General features: G+C 46.6%; 1 protein-coding gene across 3 annotated transcripts in view; it reads right to left on the bottom strand.

Moving 5' to 3' along the window:
- TAF1B (TATA-box binding protein associated factor, RNA polymerase I subunit B) overlaps positions 1-19732 on the bottom strand; it is a 69756-nt gene that overhangs the window by 22511 nt on the left and 27513 nt on the right. For all 3 annotated transcript variants that reach the window (XM_008249995.4, XM_008249993.4, XM_051833307.2), the window contains 2 exons: positions 19002-19158; positions 14770-14869 (listed from right to left, as the gene is read on the bottom strand). In XM_008249995.4, coding sequence (XP_008248217.2) covers positions 14770-14869; positions 19002-19158 — 257 coding nt within the window. The remainder of the gene's footprint in view (positions 1-14769; positions 14870-19001; positions 19159-19732) is intronic.

Below are 19732 nucleotides of genomic sequence, written 5' to 3' on the forward strand. Positions count from 1 at the left end.
GGTGTGCCGGCGGCGCAAGGCGGAGGATTAGCCTAGTGAGCCACGGCGCTGGCCCTCTCTCAAACACATTTAAAAAATACTTAATGGATACAGAATTGGGAAGATGAAAAAGGTGTGGAGACAGAGGGGCTGAGGGCTCGGCCACAGTGTGGATACACCTGACGCCATTGAACCACGCCCTTAGAAACTGTCCAAATGCAAACTTATGCACACATGTTTTGTAAAGCATAAAAGGAACCTAACCCCCGTCTAAAGGAGAAAAAGCAACATATTAAAGAGGTCATAATTAAAGTGTAATAAAACTAAAAATTTTTAAAAGTTGAACATAGATAAAATCTACAAACATTCAAAATCTATACTACTTGGTAATATCCACCTTTATCACATATATATATTAAAAATTTATTTATTTATGTGAAAGTCAGAGTTACAGAGACAAAGGGAGACACAGAGAGATCTTCTGTCTGCTGGTTCACTCCCCAAGTGGCCACAATACCAGGGCTTGAGCTGGGCAGAAGTCAGAAGCCAGGAACTTCATCTGCATCTTCCATGTGGGTAGCAAGGCCCCAGGCACTGGGGCCACCTCCTGCTGCTTTTCCCAGGCCATCAGCAGGGAGCTGGACAGGAAGTGAAGCAGCCGGGACACAGCTGGCACTTGTATGGGACCCCAGCGCTGCCAGAGGTAGCTTTATCTGCTCCGCCACAATGCCAGCCCCTACTACCTTTATCTTACATTAAATTTTGGCAAAGGAATCATATGGAGTGGGGAGAGATACAGTTATTAAACAGTAACTATTAAACATGTAATACCAATATATATATGGGTATGCCCTTCCAGGGGACAATATATACTGAGCAAAGAGAAACTGTATCATCCGTAGGATCCGAAGCTCAGGGCTCCTGTGCCGGGAAACCACGCTGGATTACTAGTTAATGATTCCAGTGTAAGACTCAGAGCAATCTTCTGTGTTCTGCCTCAGAGGAGGTTAGCGTTACAAGGGGACAGCAGCACTGCACGCCATTTTTGTCCCAGGGCACTGCTACCTCCTGCCACCACCATCACAGGAGGCAGCGGCCCAACTGTCCTTGTAGGCTTGGCCACGTACAGCTCTGTGCCCACCCACCCACATCTGCTCCCAGTCCAGCTGAGCCAGGCTCCTAGGGCCCTGCACTGCTGGCTCAGGCGGGCACACCGCTACTCAGCGTGGTGTTGAGAGAGCGAGAGGCAATGAAGCACTTTTGTCTCTGTCCCACTGCCCTTAGCCCAGAGAAGGGAGTCTTTCGTTTGGACAAGATTCTAAAACATGGGTAACTATATATAATAATCAAACACTAACCGGTAGACGGTCTTATTTTGACTTGTAGAAAACGCACTAGGGGCTGGTGTTGCGACGCAGTGGGCTAAGCCACTGCCTGCGATACCAGCATCCCCCGGTGCTGGTGCTAACCCTGCTGCTCTGCTCCCAGCAAACGCAGCAGCAGCTGATGACCCAGCAGGGGAGAGCGGGAGGGGGCTGAGGCTCCTGGCTTCCGCTGGCTCAGCATCCGCCACTGCCACTGTGGCCATTTAGGGAGTGAATCAGCTGATGAAGATGTCTGTCTCCCTCTCTCCCTTTTCTCCTTCTGTCACTCTGCCTTTCAAAGAAATAAATCTTAAAGAGAAAAGAAAATAAATGCAGTTATCTGCAAAACAACCCAGTGGCTCTCATGGGGCCTGAGTTTTCACTAGACGTGTGGAGTCTCCGCTGTGTCACGTAGACTAAGAGGCTTAGCAGAACCACAGTTAAAATGTGGAGTGTTCCGCAAGGTGTTTTCTCAGCCCTCTGGTTATAAATGATCTGCTTCCACCTCAAAGCTGTCGGAGGGACCAGGTGAAACGACAAAGGGAGACTGAGGCAGAGCAGCAAGACTCACGGCACTGCTCGGAGCACCGGCTTGGTCAGAGGCACTTGCAAGGTGCACGTTTATTTTATTTTATTTATTTGAAAGCCAGAGTTACACAGAGAGAGGGAGAGATTGGGGGGGGGGTACTGATCTTCCATCTGCTGGTTCACTCCCCAAATGGCTACAATGGCTGGGGCTGGGCCAGGCTGAAGCCAGGAGCTTCTTTGGGGTCTCCCAGGTGGGTACAGGGACCCAAGCACTTGGGCCACCTTCTGTTGCTTTCCCAGGTGCATTAGCAGGGAGCTGGATCGGAAGTGAAGCAGCTGGGACTCATATGGGATGCCGGCCTTGCAGGCCGGGGCTTTGCCTGCTACGACACAGCACTAGCCCCACAAGGTGCTTACCCACCAGGCTTCCTGAGCCAATCCCTGACACTGGCCTCAGAAACTGCAGTTCAGCAAGTCTCACGCAGACTGAAGCCTGAGAATCCCCAGGGGTCTATGAAATGGCTGTGGACCCCTAATCAACAGAACAGGCCAGCTACGGAGAGTGAAAAAGAGAAGGCAGAGGCACCCCGTCATTTCTCTTGCAGAGTGGAGGAAACCCTCCAAGGGTTTTTCTCCAGAGCACGAAATGGAGGCACACACACATTCCAGGGATGGTCAGGATAGTGTGGGGTGCCAGGAACAAAATCCATCAGCTCCTCGCGCAGGCTGCCCGTAATTCCAGAAGGGAGGAGTGGGACTGAGGGGACTGGGAACACCTGTTACCCTAACACTCACCTTAACTTCCCTCAGGTAGATTTTAAGCTGCCAGGTTATTATCCTCTAACAAAGATTGCACAAACAATGCCACGGGCTGCCTGAGGCCTACCCAGTAGGACAGTGAGCAGGCCTGGAGTAGAGCTGGGAGAACCAGAGTGCATTAAACTCACCCAGTGAGACCTCCATCTGCAGGGAGAACAGGGTGCACTAACACCCAGTGAGACCTCCGTCTGCAGGGAGAACAGGGTGCACTAACACCCAGTGAGACCTCCGTCTGCAGGGAGAACAGGGTGCACTAACCCAGTGAGACCTCCGTCTGCAGGGAGAACAGGGTGCACTAACCCAGTGAGACCTCCGTCTACAGGGAGAACAGGGTGCACTAACACCCAGTGAGACCTCCGTCTGCAGGGAGAACAGGGTGCACTAACCCAGTGAGACCTCTGTCTGCAGGGAGAACAGGGTGCACTAACACCCAGTGAGACCTCCGTCTGCAGGGAGAACAGGGTGCACCAGCTCACCCGTGAGACCTCCGTCTGCAGGGACTCAGGCGGTGACGACAGCACTGGAGAAGCTGCTCTCCTTCAACTACAGGGACCCAGTTTCACAAGGTGTGAGCCGGCTTCCGGCACCATGAATCACCCTGGCAGAGTGCCGCGCGGTGGGTCTGGCTGAACCAGCCTTGCCTCTTTTCTCTTCTCTCACTCGGAGATCAGAACGTTGTTTATCAACATGCAGAGTGCTGGGGATGCATGTGCTTCAGGAGGAACTTCCCGTCTCTACTACTCTAGTGAGCGATGACGAAATGACTGATCCTGAGAGGTTTAAAAACACTGCCAAGAGTGTGGTAGAATGACATGCATGTTACATATTACATATTATCTACTTAGAACTGGGCTGTGCGTTTAAAATATACAAAGAAAATCATGGCTAACAAGAGAGAAGTAGCCTCACTGTGTTAAGTCACTGGCAAAATAAATTGTATCTAGCGAGACAGGTGCATCCAGGCCCAACACCTTGGTTCACCCAGTGACTTGATCATTTGGAAGACTGTGAAGGGGCGGTGTTCCTGAAAGGGACTAGGTTTTTGGATTCTACCAGATGCGCTGAAAGATTTTTGCTGCAAGTGACTGGTGCTTCGCATCAGCACCATACTCCAGAAACGCAAGTGAAAAATAACGCAGCAGGAAAGGCACAGGCGACAAGGAGAGGGCTGTCTCCAAACCAAAGGCGCAGGTAAACGAAAGGCGAGAACGCCAGCCAGCCACCTCCTCCCCTCGCTCTGCTCTGGGGCTGAGGAATGGCGGAAGACTGGAACTGCCTTGGCCTGCCTGGACAGAGCGCAGCCCGCCTGTGGTGTCTGCTCCCCTCTGCTGGAGTGCAGTGTTGTCAGATCTGTCACGACTAACACAGCAGCTTCATGGAAGGAACAGCTCACCTAGAGTAAAGGTTTGAGAAGGATTTTAAACGCTCTTTTCCTTTTCTTTCCAGGGTTTGTTTTTTAAGGTGTGCTCTACTTTCTAGAATAGCAAAAATAAAACAAAACCAAACACAGAGGAAAACAGTGCCCAGCAGCCCACACACACAGAACTCGGTGCACTATCTTCACGGCCATCTCCGAGCACAATTGTACCTTTTGTCATTTCTGGTGGAGGCACAGCTGCTGCAGAAGCCAAGACTTAGCAGGGAAAGCGAAGACGTGGAGGGGGAAGAAAATGCTTCCTTTGTTGACGAAAAGCCGTTTCCATTTAAAAGTTTCAACATACTATAGAACAGTGAATGCACTTTTGTGAGCAAAGGCAAAGCACACAATGAAGAAAAGCTGCCTGTCGATTAAATAAACAGTCATCGGAAGGCATCCCAAACCTTCCCTTTTTTCTTGAAAAAGGGGGGAAGGAGGGAGAGCCCACAGACTTATCACCACCCTTGGCCGAAGATGTGTCTAGAAGGCTATTAAATATGACACACAGGGCCTCCGGAGTGATACAGACCTGTGTAATCACAATAGTAAGAAATCACAAGTTTAATACGCTTTTTAAAAGACCACAAAGCTGTAATAAATTGTCCCAGCATGCATTAAAAATGGAGTGCTTGGGAAAGCATTTTATTGAATCTCCCAAATATTCCAGGGAGTTTATTTTCGTCATGAAGCAATGCTCCGCGCAGGTAAGGACAAGCTCGAGTTTCTGTTACGCAACTGCAGCTCCTGCGATAACCAGATCACAATGCCTGTCAGAGCCAACTTCCTGCTCAGCCAAGAGGGAGACCAGTGCCTCGCCCTTGCTCATTCTCATTGTTGCTGTGAGGCACAGACTCAGCCGAGAAAAAGCTAATGCTACGTGCACCTGTTAATCCAAACTTCTAACAAGACTGTGTGTTACGAAGGAACATGAATAAGGACTAGAACTATCAGAAGGACCAGAACTATCAAAGGGCTGTAATGTATTATGTATGTATCATGATTGGTAAAACAGTTCACTGCGTATTTTCAGTTTGCTAGAATTATCTTTAGGGTTGTAAATCAACCACGTGAGAACAAGAAGCGCTTTCTTATGTCCCAGGTCTAGTCTTCCGAAGTCTCTGGTGGACACGTTACTTTCTGTGAGGCACAGTCCTCGTGCTGGGGGTGACCGAGACCTCTTCAAAACATGCTGCCCACCTGCACGGACAAATGCAGACCTTTCAGACACACACCAAATACGAGCTGCTGCCCAGCGAGGACTTGCCAGGTGCACAGGAGACAGTAGTCTGTTTTGGCCCTAGGATCGGAGTTGCGAACAAGCTCTCCTTAGAGCCCGTTTCCGCAGGCTCTGCTGACTGCTGCGGCCGCCACTTCACACACCTGCACCAAAGGAGAGGGAAAGATGGTACCCAGCAGAGCGGGTGACTCCCCAGTGATTTCTATCTGACTGGAAGGGCGCAGTGGTTATCTGCCGCAGCTCACCTTCGTCCCTCCTTGGTTCAAGCTGGTGTGAAACCAAGGTCCCATTCTCTTCCGGGAAGGGCAGGTGAGGGAGCCCTGGGCTGGGCATGCTGAGTACGGGGTGTCCTGGCTCAGGATCAAACTAAATCAGAGATAATCCACCTGGAATCAGTCTCACTCAGGAGGAAGAGGCACGGTTCTCCTAAAAGGAATATCAGTGTAGGCTCACCGATACATTTTCTAAACTGAGCACTTCACTGTTGGTTTCAATCTATTGGTGAGAAGCAGATTCACTGATAAGATTACTACTCTCATGCTTGGACTTTCATGATGCTGACACACTCACAACTCCCATTTTTAAATGGCCTCGCCTTTAAGCAGAGTTATATCCCTTATACATTTATCCACTAAATTCAACAGAACGCTTTTTTAAACCAAACCTCACTGAATCTGATCTACCACATAATGAGCACATCAGAAACAACCTGGACATTTTCTACTTATGTGAAAACTTCTAAGCAGATAAATTTGAAATCTCCAGAAAATAAACGTTTAAAACCATTCTGCCTCATAATGATGCGTTTCAATCATTTATTTAGAAAACACAACTGAGCCCTTACTGAGTACATAAACTCACCTTACGTCATGGATTATAAAATAAAAGCACTAAATGTGGTCCCTACTCTCAGGGGGCTTACACCTTACAAACACACCCATGTGTGATGTAACGCCTTCTACTCCTCTTTCTGAAATACTACGTACACAACTCTCTCTAGCTGTCTTTAAAATTTTGAAAAAGACAAAGGAATGCATTTAACGTATCTGTAAAGTGTGACGCTTGACAGTAAAATGAGCACCACTGCCCGACTTAAGAAGCGGCTTCTCCCAGCACTGCCGGGTCTACCAGGGCCCTCCCCTGTCCCGGCCCCATCTCCCCCCAGGAACACTATCCTCGGATCCTGAATTTGCTCACCACTGACTTGACTGCAAAAGTGATGACCTCAAACAGTTATATCTTTCTAGTCTTGCCTTTTACACTCAGTGTCTCTAGATGCATTAATGTTGCCTAGAGCTGCAGTTCATTTATTTTCATAGTTATTTAATATACCACAATATGAATATGTCACATTTTATCCATTTTCTTTTTCATAGGCATTTAGATTGTTCCTAGTTTTGCTTTTTTTTTTTTTTACCTTCTAGCTGCCTTCTTTAATCTTTTCTCTGTAAACAGAAAACTGTCAATAGAGAACTAGTTAAATAAATTGTGGCACATCTACACTATGCACCTATAAAATGAATTAAAAAATTGATAACTAAATTGCAGTTACATAAGAAACTATTCCCACTCTCTAGAAAAATATAATAAACTATTCAGGCATAAAAGGTTATGATGGATGTAACTTAGTACCCTCAATAACTCAGAAACTGAAATAGACAGATACACAGGTAGACAGGAAGAATGGCTCAAATGATAAAACAAGAGGAATAAAATGTTAACAAGCTGATTGTGGATAAAGGGTATATGATTTTTTTTTTTTTTTTTTTTACAGGCAGAGTGGACAGTGAGAGAGAGACAGAGAGAAAGGTCTTCTTTTGCCGTTGGTTCACTCTCCAATGGCCGCCGCGGCCGGTGCGCTGCGGCCGGTGCACTGCGCTGATCCAAAGGCAGGAGCCAGGTACTTATCCTGGTCTTCCATGGGATGCAGGGCCCAAGCACTTGTGCCATCCTCCAATGTACTCCCGGGCCATAGCAGAGAGCTGGGCTGGAAGAGGGGCAACCGGGACAGAATCCGGCGCCCCGACTGGGACTAGAACCCAGTGTGCCGGTGCCGCAGGCGGAGGATTAGCCTAGTGAGCTGCGGCGCCGGCCAATGAATTTTTTATATAATTTTAGTTGTACAACTTTTCTATAAATGAAAAATTATCACAAAATAAAAAAGTTGATTTCGGGGCCAGTGCTGTGGTGTAGCGAGTAAAGCTGCCACCTGCAATGCTGGCATCCCATATGGCCACCGCTTCAAGTCCCGGCTGCCAGTCCAGCTCTCTGTTGTGGCCTGGGAAAGCAGTGGAAGATGACCCAAGTCCTTGGGCCCTTGTATTCATGTGGGAGACCCAGAAGAAGCTCCTGGCTCCTGGCTTCAGCCTGGTGCAGTTCTGGCCATCGCAGCCACCTGGGGAATGAACCAACGGATGGAAAACCTCTCTCTCTGCCTCTGCCTCTCTGTAACTCTGCCTTTCAAATAAATAAATAAATAAATAAATCTTTTAAAAAAATGTTGATTTTAAAAAAGGTCTCCAAGATGAAAGTGAAAAGAACAAAGTGCAATGGTTGTTACTGAGACATAATTTCATGTTATCTTTTATGTTTATATGTTACACTGGATGACTACAGAGCTCTGAGATCCACCGTGCGGCCCGGTGACTACAGAGCTCTGAGATCCACCGTGGTGCCCGGTGACTACAAAGCTCTGAGATCCACCGTGCGGCCCGGTGACTACAGAGCTCTGAGATCCACCGTGGTGCCTGGTGACTACAGTCGATAACAACATATACCTCAAAATAACCACAAGAACACATTTCAAATGTCTCACCACAAAAATCTGATGGGTAAAATGAAATTATGGATATGTTAGTCCCAGTTAACCATTCCATGTGATACACATGTATCAAAGCACCACATTGTATTCCATAGCTGTACATAATTATGATTTATCAATGAAAATAATATTAATAAAGAAAGGAAAAATGGTCCAGAAAAGGGATTAAACCAAGGCAAGTAATTTGTGTATACAAAACCATGACCCTCCAACAACAACATGGTCCCTCTACAGGGGGAGAAACTGAAGAACAGACTACGGACAATATTCACAAATACAGATTACAAGATATCTTTTTAAATCTAAGAATGAAGCATGAGATCCTTTAAAGAATTATTTAGGCAACATTCCCTAAAAAGCATCTGAATACTGATTCTCTTTCAAAATGTTTAAAAGTCAACATCTGGAACACCTTTGCTTCTGCCTGTTAAGGACTGACTGTTACGGGAACTGACCCTCACCACAAACCACAGAGACAGTTTCAGGCACCAGACAGGCATCTCACGGCCCTAGCTTGCTGCTTGGGGGACTGGGAGCGAACCCCACCTTCAAGCTTGCCCCCTCAGTCCTAACTCCACTGGAACTGACCCCACACAAGCTAAACCGAGGATGCAGCCAATGCTGGCTGAAAAATCTAGCGTTCTGCATCAACCACTCACAATGACCCCCATTCTAACTCAGTGCAAAATACTGCTAATACTTAATAACCTGAGATGCAACATGGTAACAGCATGCTGCTGTATTTCTAATCATCCATTTCCTTCTGGCTTAACATTTCAAAATAAGTACTTTATAGAAGCATACTGCAATGAATGCTTCCGTAGATACTTTAAAAAGTTGATAAAAAAAAATGAAGTTAAAAGACAAGTTTGTTTTGGTGTGCAGCTTGGTTACAACACACATTTCCCATAAAGTGTTTGCAGACTCCTCTGTGCTATCTTCCTAGAACCTATTTTGAGTGTTTTGAAAAACCAGGGTAATGAGAAGGGCAGAGCAGCAGACAAACTAGAGGAGCGCCTGAGTGAAAGGCCGCCGGCCGACCCACGTCGGAGACGACCTCACTCTGCCTTCCCACGGAGCCTGTGCGTCTGTGAAACTGGGCAAATGGCTGAACTGTGTTAGCCATGGATAGAAAGGACCACACAGAGACCATGCAGGTGAAAGAACTTCATAAACTCTGCATGAGTTTATAATAGAACAAATAGAACCTGCAACTGGCACACAGAATTAAATGGATTCTTCTCATGAACAACTCTAAAAGCCCAAGTATACAGAGCCATTGATATTGCTCATTGACACAGTTCACATACTGGGTGAAATTTCTCAGAAGGAATCACTGTAAAAATTTCCTGTAGGAGAAACTAACATTTTAAAAATTAAGTCATGGGGGGTGGGGGTGGGGGTGGGGGCGGGGGCCGGCGCCGGCGCTGTGGCGCAGCAGGTTAAGCTGCCATCTGTAGCACCGGCATCCATACAGGTCCCGGTTCAAGTCTTGGCTACTCCACTTCCAATCCAGCTCCCTGCTGATGTGCCTGGGAAAGTGATGGAAGATGGCCCAAGCACCCATGTGGTAGTTGAGGGTGGAGCTGTTGCAGCCACCTAGGGAGTGACCAGCAGATAGAAGATCTCTCTGTCTTTCCTCTCTCTAACTCTGTTTTGCAAATAAATAAATACATTAAAAGAAAAAAATTAAGTCCAGGGCCAGTGCTGTGGCATAGTAGGTTAAGCCTCCACCTGCAGTGCTGGCATCCCATATGGGCACCGATTCGTGTCCCGGCTGCTCCACTTCTGATCCAGCTCTCTGCTAATGGCCTGGGAAAGCAGTGGAAGATGGCCCAAGTCCTTGGGCCCCTGCACCCATTGGGAGATTCCGAAGAAGCTCCTGGCTCCTGCCTTTGGATGGGCCCAGCGGTGGCCATTGCGGCCATTTGGGGACTGAACCAGCAGACGGAAGACCTTTTTCTCTGTCTGTGGCTCTGCCTCTCAAATAAATATATCTTAAAAAAAATTAAATTGCATGGGAGGATATGATGCCAAGAACAGGTGTAAAGACAGTATTTTAAGTTGTAATATACTGTCTACAATTCATGCTTACTTTGAATCGCAGGGGTACACAGGTTTTTACAAAGTGGCTGAAACATGTAATTCCAAAGATGTACTCTAATTCCTGACTGCATTTTCACAACAGATTGAGGTCTCTGACTTTACAGTGAATGTAAACAAAGACATATAATCCAACTCTTTATATCGAGCTTTTCAGAAATGCACCTGTTCTATAAAATCAAGCCCTATATATTTGAATATTCTGTTCCCTTCATGTGCAAAAGTACAACTCACAAACAATATATTTTATTAGCATAAATATACAGTCTGCACTTTCAGGATATAGTTGGGTCAAGTAATAACTTAAAACTGTTGAAAAGTAAGAATAGTGGGTAAAATTTTAAAAATGGAAATAATTTAGTAAAGCATCTTTATTTACATGAAACATTCTAGATTACTGTTTAAAAAATAAGTAATAGCATCATTTTAGAGAAACAATTTTCTTACCCTATCTTGTTATTATCCAAAGATAATTCAAGCCAGTAAAAGTCACTCAAAGTGAATCTACTTAAAATAGAAGCCAGAATTTTATCTACTAATAAATAGTGAAAAGGTTTTTAATTGGGACTTTAATTTGAGGAACAAAACTAAAAAGCACACACAGTAAGTTTACCTTATATCTGCTAAATTCCCCTAACAAACAATGAATGAATGAATCATTGATACCCTTTTTAGCATAATTTTCCTAGCAACATTGTACAATAACAACATGGTATCTTTCCCACTGGTTTTGACTTTGTAGTTTCCGAGGTCTCTACCCGCTTTACCAGGGACCCCTGCTGATCTTCCACTCCAGTCTCCCCTCCTGAAGCACCTGCTGTGACACTCTCATTCCTTCTTCCACTGCTAACTGCAGCAGTGCCCCCTTATCTTGGGGGACATCTTCCAAGACACCAGGGGATGCCTGAAGCCTTGGATAGTGCTGAACCCTATTTTTTCTTTTACATACATACCTATGATAAAGTTTAATTATAAATTAGGTATAATAAGAGAGTAACAGTAGATAATAACAAAACAGAGTATCTAATAATACACTATAATAAAAGTGATGTGAATGTGGTCTCTCGCTCTCTCTCAAAATATTTGGACTTCTTCAGCTTTTCACTTAAAGGCAGAACGTCACACCTGCCTTTGTCGTATCCAGACGGCCAGATTCACTATTTTTGTACTTGGGGGCCATTAAGTAAAATACTGGTTACGTGAACACAAGCAGTGTGACGCCACCACAGTCGATCTGATGACCCAGACGGCATGGAGCCACTGGACGAAGGAGCGAGTCACCTTCCAGACCTCTGGATGGGGCTACAGGGGACTTTGGGAGAATTTCACCATGCTTCTCAAAACAGCACAATTTAAAACTAATGAACTGCTTATTTTTAGCATTTTTCAGGGACCATTTTTGGACTGCAGTGGACCACGGGTAACCAAAAACTACAGAAAACAAGGTGGTGATGAGCGACAACTGCACTCTGCCAGCAGAGTCACAAGCACTTTTCCTGCGCTAATTTCAAACATCAAACGAAATGTCTGAACTCCTGAAAAATTGTAATTTCACTTTATATTTGCACAATATCAACACTGTCGGGCTGGGAAGTAACAAACCCCAATATCAACTTGACCATCAAAGGATATTTGAATAGACATCAATCTGCAAAGTCAGACCACTATTACATATTTCTGATATACCTTTCATCCCAAAGCCAACCTTTTAAGCAATATAAACTGACAAAAAGGCTCTCCCTTCCCACCATAGTATCAAATAGTAAATTACCCAAGTAATTTATTTACCTTTAAGAGAGCAAAGATGAAGTATTTTATAAGAGACTTAGCAAGTTGAGAAGTAAAAATATCTTGGCTTAAATAATAAGAAATGTTAGATTACTCTGGCTTCCCAATATGTTTATTTTTAACGTCTGAAATTCTGTTTTTAAAGAAGAGTATATACTGACCTTTGAGAGACTGACCAGTAATAAATCAGTAATAATGAAAAGCCCGTCAAGGTTTCAGATGCAAGTCACTACCTGCACTAAGCTGCAGACGTTGTCCCGGAACCCTAACTGTCGGCAGTGAAACCTCGCCTTTTACTGGAGCTCAGGTCCCCGCAGCGGCACGTGCCCAGGTCTCCGACGCCACCCCGGTCACCGTGCTCTCTGCCCCCCGGGCTCCCTGCTCAATCTCTGCTAGTCTCCCAGCAACCCCTTGGTCTCAGGCTAACGGGGCTGTGGCCTTTCCCTGGCTGTTTCTGGCAGAATTTTATGTTTTTCCTGATATTTTTTGCTCTCTATCAAGCCAGATCCTCCCACAGTGAAGCTACCCAGGCAGCTCCATTGCCCGACAGCTGCGAGTAAAGGGGAACGGGCCTAGGTCTAAGTGCCAATTTGTTTGCCTTCAGTCAGTTCCAGGATCTGAGTTCTGGAGGGTTTTAGGGGATATTTGGCCCAATTTTATATTTGTGAGGGAGAGAATTTGCAGTCTCTTGACCACCTCTGGAGCTCGACCCCCCTCCAGACTGTAGTTTTTATCAGAAGAGATGATGTTGTGGCAGACAAGAAAAAATGACTTTCCTCACTGGAAATCCTTGGGGCCAAATCCAGGTTTCGTAATCTGCCAACTATATGACCACGGGCAAGTTACGTAACTTTTCTGAGTCTCAATTTCACCATAACAAGCTATTCTTATTAAACTGCTACAAACATTATTTAATGTCATACGCACCTATCAGACACTCAACAGATGTCTCTTAAGCCACAAAAAGGAGCTGGTTTTGTGGCACAGTGAGTTAAAACACAGCTTACGTGCCGGAGCCGCGGCTCACTAGGCTAATCCTCCGCCGTGCAGCACCGGCACACCGGGTTCTAGTCCCGGTCGGGGCACCGGATTCTGTCCCGGTTGCCCCTCTTCCAGGCCAGCTCTCTGCTGTGGCCCGGGAGTGCAGTGGAGGATGGCCCAAGTGCTTGGGCCCTGCACCCCATGGGAGACCAGGAGAAGCACCTGGCTCCTGCCATCGGATCAGCGCGGTGCGCCGGCCGCAGTGTGCCAGCCGCGGTGGCCATTGGAGGGTAAACCAACAGCAAAGGAAGACCTTTCTCTCTGTCTCTCTCTCTCACTGTCCACTCTGCCTGTCAAGAAAAAAAAAAACAAAACAAAACAAAACATAGCTTGCAACACCTGCATCTCTATCAGAGTGCTGCTGGTTCAAGTCCTGGCTACTGTGCTTCTGATCAAGCTTCCTGCTAACGAGCCTGTGAAGCAGATGATGGCTCAAGTACTTGAGTTCCTGCCACCCCTGTGAGAGACCTGGATGAAGTTCCTGGGCCTCGTTTCAGCCAAGTGCAGCCCCAGCTACAGCAGCCACACAGAGAGGGAACCAGGTAGATGGAAGGTCTCCCTGCCTGCCTGCCTGCCTTTTCTCTCTCTGTCTGTCTCTGCCTACTTGTCTGTCTCTCTCTCTCTCTGTCTGCTTGCCTCTCTCTCCTGTCATTCTGCCTTTCAAATAAACAAAGCAATCTTAAAAAAAAAAAAAAAAAACCCTGCAAACAATATCAAGGTAATGAAAGTCACAAAATTCTATGAAAATAATTCATTAAGTGAGCAAATGAAGGAAATATGTAATGTTAGTATTTCGTATGCTGGAACCTTCTGATGAAGACCAAAGGGAAATAGTGATAAAGATTCCTAATTAAAGGGCAGAAGCACTTCCACAGGAGACATGTGAAACAGATCCAGAAAAAGATAAACTAACCAAGTGAAGGACTTAATACAACACCTTCTGAAATAAGTTAGTAACTTTTTCTCTTTCCTCCAAAGCAACATAGTGTATAAACAACAAAAACACATCTTTAAAACTTTAAAACACATCTTTAAAAACTTTTACTTATTTGAGCACTAGCAACAGAGAGAGCTAGAACTGCAGAGAGACTGAGATTTCCCATCCACTGGTTCACTCCCCAAACAGCAACAGCCCAGACTGCACCAGGCCAAAGCCAGGAGCCGTGAACTCAATTCGGGCCTCCTATGTGGATGGCAGGAACTCAACTCTTGAACCATTATCGGCTGCCTCCCAGGGCGTACATTAGCAGGAAGCTGGAACTGGGAACAGAACTGGGACCCAATCCAGGAATTCTGATACGGGATGTAAGTGTCCCAGTGGCTTCTCCACTGCTTCGCCAAGTGCCTGCCCCTTTGGCGAAATTATCTAAAGCTGCCTATAAAAAACTTCTGAAGTTCAGTCCCAACAATATACTATCTGCAGTGTGTACACATAACACCACAGGTGCATTTTGAGGATAATCTAAAGAATTAGAAGAAGCCACATGAGGAAAATAAAAATAATTCTACTCTTCATTAAATTATGGCTTACATTCTATGTTTGGATATAACAAAAACTAGATGGCATTTTAAAAACTTCAACATCAAAGAGTGAGTCTGGCAAGAAATACAAATCAGCACACCACTCTGGTATCTTATTAGTGATGGCAAAGTAACAAGGAAAATTAGTTACCTCCACAGCAAAGATGCCTTTGTCACGCCCATACAGTTTCATTTCTTCTGGAAAACGCTCAAAAGCATTTACATATGGAATATGGTCCTCTTCAACAAATCTATATTTTTTAAAAAGAAAAAGCTTCAATCACAGCTATGTACTGGCTTAGCAGAGTAACTGAAAATCTCATTTCAAAGGTCAGGAAGACTCGTGGGCACATTCTACCTCCACATCTCCTGGAGGAGATCACATCTACTGTCCTCTATCACCAATACCCTAACCCACACCACGCCTTCCGCCTGAAGGCAGCAGAAGCCTGCCTGGGCTCTCTCCTTTCACCCTCCCTTCCCAGAATGCACTCTGCACACAGCTGTGGGAATCATCTTCTAAAAACAAATCCCACATCTTTCTGCTGCAAGTGTCCAGGGGTTCCTGTCACACTTAACACCCAAGTTCCAATGGGCAAGGGGTTTCCTCTCGGAGCGATGGCTATGTCCTGGAAGCAGATACAGGTGGTGGCCACACGACTTCACGGAGAAACACTGAACTGCAGTGTAAGGGGTGAACTGCATGATATGAACACTGGATCTCACGTAAAGGAATCCACAGGGCTGAGCTGGTTTACGGAGGCCTGCGTCTACCCCAGCTGACCCTCGGCCTCTCTGCCTCTTCCCCAGCCACGCTGTGCTCACTCCCTCCTCCTCCTCCTCAGTCACACTGAGCCTGCTCTGCTGAGGGCCGCGCTGTGGCTGGAATGCTAGCTAGTACTCTGACCGTAACAGCTGGCTCCACGTTCACTCAGAGTACAGCTTGACCTTCCCCAACAACCAGTCTACAGCAGCCATCGCGTCATCCTATCTCCTTTCCTTATGCATTTGGTCATTTGTTTCTCCCTCTAGATTTGCACTTCGTGAGCACAGGGGCCTCACCCACGTGGCTCCCAAGTGCATCTCAAGGGTCCAGGCTCTGGAACAACACCTGAGTGTTGGTATCTGGCATGGAGAAACCTTGGCTGTTTTTGTCGATCGCTGTGTCACTGCTAAGTCAGCAAGGTCCTTCCCAGGCTGCTCAGAGGCATGGATTCACCCTAAGGACTGGGGTGCTGCTGCATGGTCAGACGGAGGAGGACTTGTGCCATCAGTGTAAGGTGCACAGGTTTTCTGCCAGACTAGTCACGCACACCCTACAAACCAATGTTCTTTAATTTGTTTCTACGTGTGGCAGTAGTTCACAAACTTGAGCTTCCCGATGAATACCAGAGTTCCTGACTCAGAAGACCTAGGATGGCCTGACAAGCTCTCAGGTGATGCTGAAGCTGTTGACCAGGAGGCCACACTCGGAGAACCTGTGACTTAGAGCTCTTCCTGGGAGGAAAACAGAGACAGGAGACCCATGGTGGCTGTGGCCTCTTCTCCTATCGCCCCAAGCAACTAAGCTCTGTCCCCAACTCCACAGAATAAAATCAATGCCTTCCAGCTAAACAGATCCAATCTTCTTGAAGGAATCTAAGAATTTCCCTTGATGGAGAAAGAGCAGGAAAGAGGGAGGGAGACACAGGGCAGAGTGGGGGTCTTACCTCCATTTTTTCAATCACATATCATATTCTGCCTGAGAAGGATTTCAGATAAACATTTTCCCATACTGTTAGATTTCTAGGAGTTTTGTCATCCTCTTATAGACTGCCCCAGGTAAGATGGCTAACCCCCTTACCCAGCTCTCACGATATGATTGGATTTGTTTCTCTAAGAGCCCTCTGGTTATCAGGAGGAAAACAGACAGGAATGCCAGAAAACTGCAGGCACAGAGCTGGCTGAGAGACTGAGTGACGCAGGTGAGCACAGGGCAGACAGAGGCACCCGGAGTAGTGGGAGGAATGGCTCCGAGAGTAATTATGGGAGCATAATATGACCACATGGAGACAGAGCAGAGTTGAATCCCAGGTTTCCTGATAGGGTGCAACAGGGTGCACGGCCTTTATGCTGGAGAAGGAGCTGGATTTAAGCAACAGACGGTGAACCTCTGTTTAGTCACGCTGATCTGAGATACCATAAAGACATCTAAGTAGCTGTGTCCAGCAGTTAGCTATATATACGAACATACATGCCTGGCCTTAGCAGACAAGTCTGGGCTAGAGACACAAAGAGTGGAGTCACCAGCACAGAGATGGTAATTAAAGCCTTGGGAAAGGATGAGATCACCCCGTGAGGGCATGCAAAGGAAGATGAGGTCTTCAACTCCAGAGTAAAATCCACCGAATCACGGGCTATCTACACGCTGAGTTAGTCACACTTGAGAAAAGCCTTGTTATTTGGTTGATGTGGCCAGATTCAAAGGCACTTCATTTAATCAAAGGATCTAGGGGCAATGAAGATGATGGCAATGGTGAAAAAAAAAAAAAGAATAACGACCAGCACAAGCTCCTAGGGGCCAGGGCACGGCATGCCACTCACGCAGTGTTCATCATGGAAAGCAGTTACCAGCCTAAGAGGAGTCATTAGCACGGGCGCCATTTCGCCATGAGGAGACAGAGGCAGAGAAGTTAAATGACTTCCTCAGGGCGTGTAACAAACAAGCGGCAGAGCTGGGACTCCAACCCAGGACTGGCGGCTCCAAATCTGTGTCCTAACAGCACCCGGCCACTGAGAGACCCGGACGTTGTCACGTGGAGCAGACAGAAAGCAAGGGGAAACCCTTTACACTTTAATGATTTGGGCACAGCTAAGTGAGAATGTCTTCCACACAAAGCTAATTTCTTACATACAACTTTCTCATTAATTATACAACCTTTAAATTCTCTTAAAAAATGTAGATGCTTACTATATGCATAACACTCTCCCAAGAGTTTTGCTTTCAACTTTTCCATAAAGACAACCTATATTTTATCTCTTAGAATACCAATGCATGCTTCTGTATAACTATTTTTTTAAAGATTTATTCATTTATTCAAAAGTCAGAGTTACACAGAAGGAGGAGAGGCAGAGAGAGAGAGGTTTTCTATCCACTGGTTCACTCCCTAGTTGGCCACAACACTGGAGCTGCACCAATCCAAAGCCAGGAGCCAGGAGCTTCCTCTAGTTCCTCCCACGCAGGTGCAGGGACCCGAGGACCTGGGCCATCTACCACCGCTTGCTTTCTTTTTTGACAGGCAGAGTGGAAAGAGAAGTCTTCCTTTTGCCATTGGTTCACCCTCCAATGGCTGCCACGGCCAGTGCATTGTGCCGATCTGAAGCCAGGAGCCAGGTGCTTCTCCTGGTCTCCCATGCGGGTGCAGGGCCCAAGGACTTGGGCCATCCTCCACTGCCCTCCCGGGCCACAGCAGAGAGCTGGCCTGGAAGAGGGGCAACTGGGACAGAATCTGGCGCCCTGACTGAGACTAGAACCCGGTGTGCCGGCGCCGCAGACGGAGGATTAGCCTAGTGAGCTGCGGCGCCGGCCCATCTACTACTGCTTTCCATAGCAGAGAGCTGGATCGGAAGTACAGCAGCCAGGTCTCGAACCAGTGCCCATATGGGATGCCTGCACTGCAGGTGGCAGCTTTACCAACTCCGTCACAGCACCGGGCCCTTCTGTGTAACTATTAATAGCCATTTTGCTAATGTAAAGATACTGTGTTCATCTTTTCTTAGAAACGAAAAATACCTAATGATACTACTCAGGTATTTAAATGTGACCTTTACTCTTCCAAACATTTTATTCACAACAGATAATTATTCTTCCAATATCCTACGTGAGGTACATATCATTTTCATTACAAAATAAGAAAACCAGGCCAGCACTGTGGCATAGTAGGTAAAGCCACCGCCTGCAGTGCTGACATCCCATATGGGCACCAGTTTGAGTCCCGGCTGCTCCACTTCTGATTCAGCTCTCTGTTATGTCCTGGGAAAGTAGCAGAAGATGGGCCAGGCCCTTGGGCCCCTGCACCCATGTGGGAGACCTGGAAGAAGCTCCTGGCTCCTGCTCCTGCCATTGCAGCCATTTGGGGAGTAAACCAGGAGATGGAAGATTTCTCTCTCTCTCTCTCTCTGCCTCTGCCTCTCTGTAACTCTGCCTTTCAAATAAATAAATAAATCTTTAAAAATAAGAAAACCAAGGAGTAAAATTACTAGCCCACAGGGGATCAGATTTCAGAATTATAACCCAAGGCACTCCACATTTCCAGTCCCTTCATCAAGTCTTCCTGTAAAATTCAAATTCTGCAAAGGCGGTCCACTAGTTCATGCCGATTGTCATACAAAGTTCCAACTTACCTCAGAAGGTCTGAAAGAGTGATGGCCTCTCTCTCCCAAAGTAAGGACAGATAGAGGAAAGCAAGCGTCCTGGGCACAGTCATCTTCACAATGCCCTTCTCCTTCCGCTGCGAGTACTCGACCCCATCAAGAGAGCCCGAGCAGATCGACGCGGTTTCTTCGGGAATAAATCAAGACATTGAAATACGTGAGTAACTATTCTGGACAACAAGGGAAAAACAACAGCCTCCACCAATCCAAAGAGACACGGGAAATACATGTAACTCAGAATTCGGCTGCAATTACTGTGCCTTACAACGGAGGCGAGAGGACGTCAGCCAACACGGCAACTGTGGGTCACCCGTGGGAGTGAGGAGGCATGAGATTCCCAAAAAGGACTGGAACTGCTTGAATTTCAAATAGGGAACGTGAGCGATTTTTAAATAAATAAAAAGGATAATCAATTACAAAGCAAAGCAAAAACGTGTAATTCCTCTGACCCAAGACTCACCCCTCACGGCCCCTCCTCTGGAGCTCTGCCTCCAGAACACTTCAGCAAGGGCACACACACACACACACACACCCCCCCCCCGGGAATCCTCTACCAGCAACAGAGCACCCGTACATATGCACAGATTCTGTGCGCGCCAACACTTGAGAGAAGGAAAACAAGAGGGAGATGCTGTTTACCGAAACAAGGAAGACGGCAAAGAACAGGTCTGGTAAGAGTTCAAGATGTCAGAACTGCACAC

Source organism: Oryctolagus cuniculus, chromosome 2 (genome assembly GCF_964237555.1).
Source record: "Oryctolagus cuniculus chromosome 2, mOryCun1.1, whole genome shotgun sequence".
Classification (NCBI taxonomy): Eukaryota; Metazoa; Chordata; class Mammalia; order Lagomorpha; family Leporidae; genus Oryctolagus; species Oryctolagus cuniculus.